At 39.6% G+C, this 11,641-nt stretch overlaps 1 protein-coding gene across 2 annotated transcripts in view; it reads right to left on the bottom strand.

The window, feature by feature from the left end:
* Positions 1 to 3,733: 3,733 nt before the first annotated feature.
* LOC5566203 (ABC transporter G family member 23) overlaps positions 3,734 to 11,641 on the bottom strand; it is a 242,732-nt gene continuing 234,824 nt past the window's right edge. For both annotated transcript variants that reach the window (XM_021854602.1, XM_021854625.1), the window contains 3 exons: positions 6,638 to 7,025; positions 6,321 to 6,570; positions 3,734 to 6,264 (listed from right to left, as the gene is read on the bottom strand). In XM_021854602.1, coding sequence (XP_021710294.1) covers positions 5,697 to 6,264; positions 6,321 to 6,570; positions 6,638 to 7,025 — 1,206 coding nt within the window. In that variant the 3' untranslated portion in view covers positions 3,734 to 5,696. The remainder of the gene's footprint in view (positions 6,265 to 6,320; positions 6,571 to 6,637; positions 7,026 to 11,641) is intronic.

Below are 11,641 nucleotides of genomic sequence, written 5' to 3'. Positions count from 1 at the left end.
ATATTCATTCATTTATTTAGTTAACATCTACACAGATAACACTGAATCAACAATTTCACGCCACAATACTCGGTTCGTGGCCGCATCTCTCCATCCTCGGTTCTGCCCCACGCTCGCCAAATCGATACGCACTTGATCCGCCCACCTAGCACGCTGCGCTCCACGCCTTCTTGTACCAACCGGATCCGAAGCGAATACCATCTTTGCAGGGTTGCTGTCCGGCATTCTTGCAACATGCCCTGCCCATCGTATCGTAGCTTTGGCCACCTTCTGGATACTGGGTTCGCCGTAGAGTTGGGCGAGCTCGTGGTTCATCCTTCGCCGCCACACACCGTTCTCCTGCACACCGCCGAAGATCGTCCTTAGCACCCGACGTTCGAAGACTCCAAGTGCTTGCAGGTTCTCCTCGAGCATCGTCCACGTTTCATGCCCGTAGAGGACTACCGGCCTTATGAGCGTTTTGTACATGGTACATTTGGTGCGGGCGTGAATCTTTTTTGACCGCAGCTTCTTCTGGAGGCCATAGTAGGCCCGACTTCCACTGATGATGCGCCTCCGTATTTCACGGCTAACGTTATTGTCAGCCGTCAGCAAGGATCCAAGGTACATGAACTCGTCGACCACCTCGAATGTATCCCCGTCTATCGTAACACTGCTACCTAGGCGAGTCCTGTCGCACTCGGCCCCACCAGTTAGCATGTTCTTTGTCTTGGCCGCATTCACCACCAGTCCAACTTTTGCTGCCTCGCGTTTCAGGCGGGTGTACAGGTCTGCCACCTTTTCAAATGTTCGGTCGACGATGTCCATATCATCCGCGAAGCAAACAAATTGACTGGATCTCGTAAAAATCGTACCCCGGCTGTTAAGCCTGGCTCTCCGCATAACACCTTCTAGCGCAATATTGAACAACAGGCACCTTGTCGTAGTCCCCGGTGGGATCCAAACGAACTGGAGTGTTCGCCTGAAACCTTCACACAATTTTGCACACCTTCCATCGTCGCTCTTATCAGTCTCGTGAGCTTCCCGGGAAAGCTGTTCTCGTCCATGATTTTCCATAGCTCTACGCGGTCGATACTGTCGTATGCCGCCTTGAAATCGATGAAAAGGTGATGCGTTGGGACCTGGTATTCACGACACTTTTGGAGGATTTGCCGTACAGTAAAGATCTGGTCCGTTGTCGATCGGCCGTCAACGAAGCCGGCTTGATAACTTCCCACGAACTCGTTTACTACGGGTGACAGACGACGGAAGATGATCTGGGATATTACTTTGTAGGCCGTATTTGGAATGGTGATCGCTCGAAATTCTCACAATCTAACTTGTCGCTTTTCTTGTAGATGGGGCAGATTACCCCTTCCTTCCACTCCTCCGGTAGCTGTTCTGTTTCCCAGATTGTGCCTATCAGCCGGTGCTGACAAATGGCCAGCCTTTCCGGACCCATCTTTATGAGTTCAGCTCCGATACCATCCTTACCAGCAGCTTTATTGTTCTTGAGCTGGTGAATGGCATCCTTAACCTCCCTCAAAGTGGGGGCTGGTTGGTTTCCATCTTCCGCAGTACTGACGAAAGCATTTCCTCCGTTGTCCCGTCCTTCATTGCCTGTGCTTTCAGCGCCATTCAGGTGCTCGTCGAAGTGCTGCTTCCACCTTTCGATCACCTCACGCTCGTCTGTCAGAATGCTCCCATCCTTATCCCTGCACATCTCGGCTCGCGGCACGAAGTCGTTGCGGGATGCGTTGAGCTTCTGATAGAACCTACGCGTTTCCTGAGACCGGCACAGCTGTTCCATCTCCTCGCACTCCGTCTCCTCCAGGCGGCGTTTTTTCTCCCGAAAGAGGCGGGTCTGCTGTTGCCGTTTCCGTTTATAGTGTTCCACGTTCTGCCGGGTCGCTTGCTCCTTCAAAACCTCCTGGCACTCCTCGTCGAACCAATCGTTTCGTCGACTCCGTCCCACGTACCCGACGTTGCAATCAGCTGCATCGTTGATGGCTGCTTTTACTGTTCTCCAGCAGTCCTCAAGAGGGGCTTCGTCCAGCTCACCCTCTTCCGGTAATGCAGCTTCGAGTTGCTGCGCGTATGCCGCTGCGACATCCGGTTGCTTGAGCCGCTCTAGGTCATACCGGGGCGGCCGTCGGTACCGTACGTTGTTAACGACGGAGAGTTTTGGGCGCAGTTTGACCATCACCAGATAGTGGTCAGAGTCGATGTTAGCGCCACGATAGGTCCTGACGTCGAAAATGTCGGAGAAGTGCTGACCATCAATCAGTACGTGGTCGATTTGCGATTCTGTATGCTGTGGTGATCTCCAGGTGTATCGGTACGGAAGGCTGTGCTGGAAGTAGGTGCTACGAATGGCCATATTCTTGGAGTCGGCAAAATCAATTAGTCGTAGGCCGTTTTCGTTCGTCAGCCGGTGGGCGCTGAACTTTCCAATCGTCGGTCTGAATTCCTCCTCCTGGCCAACCTGAGCGTTGAGATCTCCTATGATGATTTTGACGTCGTGGCTTGGGCAACTGTCGTACTCGCGTTCAAGCTGCGCGTAAAAAGCGTCTTTATCATCATCAGTGCTTCTGGAGTGAGGGCTGTGCACGTTTATTATGCTGAAGTTGAAGAACCGGCCTTTGATCCTCAACTTGCACATTCTCTCATTGATCGGCCACCACGATCACGCGCCTCTGCATATCACCCATCACTATAAAAGCAGTTCCCAGCTCATGTGTATTGCCGCCGCTCTGTTAAATGGTATGGTTACCTGTAAACGTTCGCATTATATTATACTTTCCTATTATATCATAGTTGATACTTATGCATCCGTAAGTATCATATATTTTCTATATGTTACATATTAAACCCGATCACATCACGGCTTATACATTGTTTGTGCTTCTGTGTTTAATGTTGAGTGTTGCATACATCCAGGCAATTATATGAACACATCTTGTAGTATACATTAAGGGGTTTATTCGAAATCTCATTTATAGCGTTATTAGATTACGTTTATTGTCATAAAGTTGTCAAATTTCAACTTAAGTATAAATTTTTTACATGTTTTCGGGCTAAAATTTTACAAGGTATCCGATTCTGTGCAATTATTAGACATATAAAGCGATTTTAAAAAGTTTATATAAAGAAGTATGGAAAATTTTGAGGTACGTTTAAAACCGAAGTTAGATCCGGAAGGTACATCGTTGGTACATGCATTTTCCGAAAAAATCGGAACGGTTTGCTCAGATTTTCAAAATATCGACCATCTATTCAGCAGGATCACCGTTTTTGATGAAAACGTGAAGTACGTTCAAAATCCCGCGAGGTACGCTATGGTACGCAGTTGGTACACTCACGATACGGTATTAGTTTTCATTTGAATCCGTTATTTCTTATTATGTTGATTATGAAAATTCGTCTGATCATAATGGAGTTCCGTTAGAAATATTTCATCAAAACGTTACTTATTAACATAGAAAATTTTGAAATTGATCCTGGTATGTATAGAGAAGAATGTAATCCTACATAAACACAAGGTATTGTCATCTCGATTAAAGCAGAGTCTTCGTAGAGGGAGGTTTTGTTCAAAGCATTTTTTTATTATTTTCTTTTTATGAAAATCCGTTCATCCTATTTTGTGATTTGTCAATTTATTAACGATTGACGGCGTTCGAGAAAAAAATCTCATTTTCTTCACAAGCCTACATATATTTTATATATTTACCACTGCTGATAGCTTCCAATAACAATCAAGTTGAGTAATAAAATTGAATCGCATGCTCATTTTAAAAATAAAAGACACATTAATTCTTTCAGATTTGCATAAAATGTTAATCATTTTAATGTTTCCACATGATAAATTTATCAACAAATTAAAACAATAAAACTGATACAGATTTGATTTCGACTTTGAGGCTACTCTTTCCTTCTTCAGGTATTGCACAAATTTTGCACCGTTTTGTAGTCACCAAATGCTGATGGTGGCCAGTATCAGTTGCATACAATTTTTCACAATCATTATTTATTTTTATTGCCCCCTACCCACGACCAGTCAGAGTGACAGAAAGTCGAAAAAAAATTTGTATCGGTCGACATAATTTTGGAAAATTGATAACTTTTTGTCGCTAGTTTTGCAAGTGTACCAAAAATTGATACGTGCTTGGATTTTTATAAGGTATTTTTGAAAATAAAAATATTGTTTTAATTTCGTATTGCTTTTCCTAGAGGTCACACATAAAAGATAAAACAAATTAACTAAGCGACGATGTTTTTTACAAACTGATCTCTTGCTTCTGCATATGGGAATAGAGATGTCGAATATTCTGTTTTAAGCTCTCATTGAACAACCCTATAATGTAATACAGACCTCCCACGCTAAGTGATAGTAGAGTTTTCTCGTTTCTTTTTAAATGTTCCACATATAACTCAAAAGCCCTGTGCATTTACGTAATGTTTCGGTACAATATTGAAGTTGGGATTCAATCTGTCTAAAGTCATCAACCTTATGAAAACGACGAGAATCACCCAAACTAGCCCCAGAAGTGTCTAGTTTTACCTAAAGTCACTATCATGACTGTGGATTGGAAACAATTTGATAAGAAAATTAAAAAAAAAAAAACAACAGAAACGATAAAATCATGTTTAGCGTATAAAATAGCTTCATGAGTTTTCCAGGTTTCTATAAAAATAACATAGTTTAATCAAAATTTTCTAAAACATACATATTGCTAGTACGTTCAAACGATGTTTGATGACATATTGAGCAATGGCAAGTTTTGCCGAAATATGGTTAACTGAAATTAAAACAAATCGAAAACCTTTATCAGGGTAATTTGGCGAATAATGTTACTTTGGAATCATCATGGTAACCCAGCTGCATTTATTTGCTATACGCAAGTTTCTGTCGATAAAATTGTGTGAAATATTCAGTTTTGTAACAGTTAAAACTAAAACAAAAGTTGAGCAAATTCAATGTTATCTTATAATAACTAAGATGAAAGAATTCAATCATTATGTAAAGGTTATCTTGTATATACAGAGAGAATTGATGGTATCGTATAATAAAGTTAAAAGACATTTCCGGTAACATACTGTCTATTTTGAAGAGCATTCGATGAAGTATGATAAATAATACTACGGTAGTATTTCTGGTTTACCATGCATAAAAAAATGTTCTATTCCGGTATAAGGGTGTTTCAATAAAATAAAATACCCTCTCCTTAAATATAACAAATGATTTTTCAAAGTACGAAGGATTTTTGAATTTTCACTTATGCACTGAAGATTAAACACACCACACACTCCATATTGTGAAGTATGGTTCAAATAATTCAAAGACACTTATATATTCACAGTTTCAACCAGAAACACCGTTAGCTATTTTGTTCCTTACTATTGGTATCAAAGATGTAAATATTTTTTACTTGTGGAAATAATGAACAGTCAATTGTGGTTTTATATACAATCCGAGCCGATGACTTGATTTTATTCACAAAAGCTCTTCCTCATCAAATATCTGCATGACAAGTGGACTAGATTCCAAAAGTGATGTTAAGTTCGGCCCGGTACGACATGCAGAATGAATGTAATGTATCGCTAATCGATGCATTACATTAGAATTAATGTACATAAATTTGGTATATGTGTACATGTGTGCATGCGCTCTCATACAAATTATTGATCTTTAAGCATACAGCCTTAACAAATAAACCCTAGCCTCGTTTAAACTTAAGTACGACCAGTGTTATCACCAAGAAGATCACAATCCAAGCAATTGTGGACGCGAATCCTAGATATACATCTTCGTCCAATATGCTCCAGCCACGGGTCAGGATAGATCGCAGCGATGATGTTGCTAGTGTTAATGGCAGACACAGAGATACATATCGTAGCACCAATGGCATGCCTTCGATTGGCCAAATGACTCCAGACAGCAGCAACGTGGGATAGAAAGATCCTAACGCCAACTGAATGGCGTTTCTCTCCAGTTCGCAGATGGCAGAAATCACGAATCCGAAGCACATACCACACAGGCCTTGTAGAATAGTGAGCATAACGATCCACACGATTTCTCCGTTGTTTGTAACTCCAAAGACAGCAATCATAAATATCAATACAAGAGCTGTTTGCCCGCACATGACAATAAACTGTGTTACGACATGCGAGAACAAGACTTCGAATGGTGTGACTCCTGCTACCCACGAGCGATCCAACAATCCTTCAGTCCTCTCAATAATCAGCGCAGATGATGTTAAGGCCACGGCCAAGAAGAATACAATCCTAAAACAGAACATCAAGGAATCATTCATTTATGATCGCAACCAGAATCTACTTACGTCAAGATAACACCCGGTGCCACGAAATCTGTGAAGGACGGATCATTGGTCCCGTAAATGGGGTCCTTGAACTGAATTGGGACATCTCCTAGTTTTGGATTGTTGTCACAGACGCGCAATAATTCCTGTGCAAACTCCCGGTAGGCAACTTGCAAATCTCGATTCAACATGATTCCAATCTGTTGGTTGGACATATCAAGCCAAACTCGGATTTCCGATTGATCCAGTGTCTCATCGTCAGCGTCACGACCTGAAATAAGTAAAAGTTGCATACGGACTCGAATATTCATGATTCTTTCGTAATCGTATCTGCTTACCCAACGCAATTCTTGCTACTAATGCATCGGTGAAGTTATCCGTGAAGTAGAGTGCGCCCCAAGCATGACCATCCCGTACCGCCCCTAGAGCTGAGTCCAGATCCGGGTAATAGTTTTTAACTATCGTCGTGTTGAGATGACTCATGTATCGGCAAGAAAGGTTGGTAAAGCTGCAACCGGCATCGAAAATACAATCTCCATTGGTGGTGTTCATTTCCTGGTTAACGATAGCCATTCGAAGGTTTGTCGGATCTCGTCCAATTGCCAGACAGAATAAAATAACTTGCATCACTGGTAGCGCAAAGATGAACAGCATTATACCGACGTTTCGCCACACCTTGAGGAAGTTTTTCGTCAACAGCGCTCGCATCTTGCCCTTAGTTGTAAGCTGTGAGTTTCAAGAGTAAATAGAAGAATTTAAAATATGTTTTTTCGGTTGTTCTTGCTTATACATTTTGGGTTACTGTAAAGTTTTCAATTATAAATCGAAAGAAATTTAAAATTATAATAATACGATTTGGTACGTGAACGTCGTGGCGCCTTTTAATGTGTGCTTTACTTTTGACTGTTCTTTTTACTATTCTTCTTCCCAACTATCGCCTACAGATATAGCACCCGTCATCAACTTGCATGTAGAGTTACATATGTCTCAAGTATACAGAAATGTGCTGGCGAGTCTCAAACCAAATCGCACCCTGGGCGATTCAACCAGAGCTGCCAGATGATTTGATAGAAAATCTGTATCCACGAAGTTAGAAAATCTGTGTCCCTTACAACAAAAATCTGAGTCCATACAAAAATTGTTTAAAGAAAATCTGTGTTTCATACAAATTAAACCTGTGTCAGAATAAAAAAAAATCTGTGTAATACAGATAAATCTGTACATGTGGCAGCCTTGGATTCAACTCATGCGCTACTCAGAACCAAGATATTTAAAGGGGAGGTAATGCTATCTGCCAGATTCATTTTTTAAGTGAATATTTAATGAATTCTGTATGAAATTCTGGAACGTTTGATATGTCGCATGATATGATTGCATCAAATGAAATAATTCATCACTTTTCTGGGAATCCGGGAACCTGTTACGAAACCAATAGGTGGCCAATGTTGCCTTAGAAATTTTATTTATAAATTTTTTGTAGGCATCTCTAATAAATTCTAAATGAAATTCTGAAAAGTTTGATAGGTAGCATGATATTGTTCTATCAATAAAATGTAGGCATCTCTAATAAATTCTAAATGAAATTCTGAAAAGTTTGAAGTGTAGAACTAGCCCTCGTGTGTTAAAATACACTCAAATAAAGATAAAAAAAAAAAAAAAAAAAAAAAAAAAAAAAAAAAAAAAAAAAAAAAAAAATGAAAAGTTTGATAGGTAGCATGATATTGTTCTATCAATAAATGAATGGTCACTTTCCCATGACCCCCTGGAAATCTGCCATGGTAACCCATGTGGAAAATATGAATATGCTCAGATAGCAACAACTTGGATCGATTTGTTATAAATTCTGCAAATTTTAATGTACCGCATGGCTAGGTTCTACCAAAAACAAAAATTGACCACTACTTTGGATGCCGTGTGAAGCGTTCAGTGGCCTCCGGAATTGGCCCCAACACTTGGTATCACTTGGGGCCTTCCTTAGCCGAGTGGTTAGAGTCCGTGGAGGACGTTTATTCATTATTTGCACCTCAAAGACAAACAGCAATACTATGTTTCACAATTCACAACACATGCATTTTGCTCTAATAAATGCTCTTGCAAAAATGGTCAAGCCATAGTCCTTTTGGCACCGGTTCTGAGCGGCCAATTCGAACCAAACCAAGATTTTCAGCTAGATTCACAAAATATAAGCCTAGATGATAATTTTGAGTACAAAAACATTTATATATGGTTAAAAAACGGCTGCGCGACAAATCCAGGTCTATATGACCCGAACACTGAAACGTAACTTTTTTTGATCACCTTAGAAAGGATTAAGAACGATGTATGCAGTATGCAGAACCTATTGAAGAAGCAACCACGACAAGAAGGCTCATGGACCCACGAGAAAATTTTCACTCAACCGCTGGCTGTTACTAGCAGTAAACAGTTCACTTGATGCGGGGTGTAGCAATCTGCGGGGCAAGTGGAACTGATAGCGGGATTTGTTTACTCTGTTTTTCAATCTACCGTTTCTATGGGGTTCCATAGAAACGGTAGATTGAAAAACAGAGTATATAAATCCGCCAACTAGCCAGCTCACCAGCTATCAGTTCCACTCGCCCCGCAGATTGCTTCACCCCGCATCAAGTGACTGCTTAGATTGGCGTGCCTCTCATCAAGATACCTTGCTCGGAACTGCGCTCACAACACGATAAAAAATAAGCACGATGCTATCACTAGTTCTGCACTTGGATTCGCACTACTGATAAAATTTGACAATATCAAGGTAACAGCACTTGAATTCAACGTTGCATGTTTTGATTTAAAATAAAAAAATAAAATAATCGTTTCCGCCTGACCCAGATTTGAAATTAGATCTTCGAAGTGCGAGTCTTGTATCTAACCTCGACACCAACTAGCATATGTTGAAAGGGGTTGCATTAAACTCAATCACTTTCTACAACGAGCTGTCAATGATTGCTTTCATACAAAAGACATGGTGTTCAAATTCAACGACTTTTCACTTCAAAGTCTAGTGTCAGAGATAATAGAGCAAATCCAAAGTTAGAACTCTTCAATTCATGGTGATTGGTGTTTTGAATTGAGTCAAGTGATCAATCCATTCAATCGAACGTGCTGATTTTTTACCGTGTATAAGCCATTTTACGAGACGTACGAATGACGTTTTCCGGAGGGCCGCTCATTGTTATTGTTCGAAAAACTAACATGACATATGAATGGCGCTGGTCAAATTTTTGTTGGTGATGAAGTTCTCGTCTCATTTTGGGCATTATTATACCGGGTTTTCCATGTTCCATGTTACTAGCAAATGAAATAAATTGCTCCCTTTATGCTGATTTGATTTTACATGTAAATATTAAAAAGCTTGTTGAGTGGACACCAGCGCCATTACAGAATGAGCTCCTTCCAAATGTGACGCTAGAAGAAACGTAAATAAATGGGCCCACCAGCAAGTTTCAAAGCTGATAAACGAACAGAAAACATATGATTCGAAACGTCTCATAAAATGGCTTATGGACCAATGTACGCATTTACTGTTTGATATTTTAGCGGTGCCGTCTTATGCATATGATCATGGCAACGAGTGACTATAGCAACGTTAAATGGTCCATAGAAGCGTGCATGGTGACGTCATTTCACGTCTTTCTCTCTTCCATCACGCTCGATTGACAGTCCTGCTCTTTGAGATTCACTTACACTATGTGATACGAACGAAAACTCTCAAAAATTGTTATTCTCACTGATAAATTTCCCGTTTCTCCGAATAGCTCACTTCCCCGAAAAGTTTTTGGCACTCATATTTGTCATAACTTTATACATTTCAGGGGGGGTGAACAAACTGGTCATCTGATATGCACCTTTCTTTATTTGATTGGCGGTTCTTACTAGTTTTACCATCCTCAGAATTTTTGGCCACATGTGTCTAGCCGAAAACGACTAAATACCTCCATCTTTTGATTGCTTATCGTTGTTTCTAATATACCATCCTGCCACTGAAAACTATTATAGCACCTATTTGAATTGCTACACTTTTCGGGGAAACGGCTGTTTTCAGTGTAATGTTTCCGAATTGGGTCTTAAAATGGTTAATGAATTATTGTTTTGATTCAATAATACGAAAGAGCATATTCTTTCAACTACTTTAGCAATTTTTCCAGCTCAAATAACTGCTATAACATATTTAAACTTTAATTTAAAAATGATTCCAAATATGAACTTTTAAACTTTTGATCATGTTTGACGTTCACTTTGTCGACAAAAATGCCACAGGGCCTTTAGTTTTAACACTGGGGTTGTTCCTATCTGATATTTCGGAAGAGACACGGAAAACAAAATATGTCCAAAGTTTGAGTTTGAACCAAAGGGGTGTGACAAAATCTCAAAAAACTTAAAAAATGTTTTCTAGACTTAAACCTATGAAAATCATACAAAAATTTAGTAAACATGTGTTTCTGACCTAAACTTAGGCGTTTGGTATTAAAATTGGGACAGGGCTTTAGGACCCTATTGACCACTTTATAATAAATTGGATGTGCCCCGGAGAATCCAAAAAATGGCCGTTAAAATCGTTCCTCAAAGAGGTTAACTCTGTTGTGTTCGTCAAAAAATCTTTGATAAACTGTTCTCATTATAGCCGATTCTGGAAACTACAGTCAGTGACATAAGTTAGTAATCAAATGCTGTTTTTCCATACAAAATGCCAAAGTTTGGGGTGCTGTATCTCAGCTTCTGGTAGTCCGAATTGGCTGAAATTTGGATGACGAACTACAAATAACTTGAAGTTTTGCCTGTAAGGGAATTATTACATTAGAGTCATTTTACACAGAGTTTCAGAGGATAGTTCAAAGACAAAAGTAAGTTACCGAGAGACTATTTAATTTAATTCGAAAACGGTAAGTCGTGGAAATTTCGTCTGTTCCACGAAGTTGTTCAATTTCAAAAGTCACACAAATTTGCAAAAAAGTGAATAATGAAAAAATCATATTCCTTCGAATTGTTGATTTCATTTTTGCCGGAAATCACATTTTTACTGTTTAACTGAAGTTTAAAGAGCATCTTATTATGTTTACTAGTTGAAAAGTGCATGTATTTTTGTGAAAATTTCACAAATATTTTTGTTATAAAATTTTTGAAATTTTTTTGAGGCCTCTTTGCAGGTTTAAAAAATGAGAAAAAACAATTTAATTATAAACGTTTAACGGACAAAAATTTGATAATTCAGACTTTTGAGCAGTTTAAAAATAAAAAATAGTTTGAAAATAAATATTTTTGAAAAACCTTCAATTTTACGCTGTGTTGTGATATTTTTAAATTTCTTGTCAAATTCGCATGACTTAATAAAT

This window comes from Aedes aegypti, chromosome 1 (assembly GCF_002204515.2).
Source record: "Aedes aegypti strain LVP_AGWG chromosome 1, AaegL5.0 Primary Assembly, whole genome shotgun sequence".
NCBI lineage: Eukaryota > Metazoa > Arthropoda > Insecta > Diptera > Culicidae > Aedes > Aedes aegypti.
This window is presented reverse-complemented; position numbering and strand designations above follow the sequence as displayed.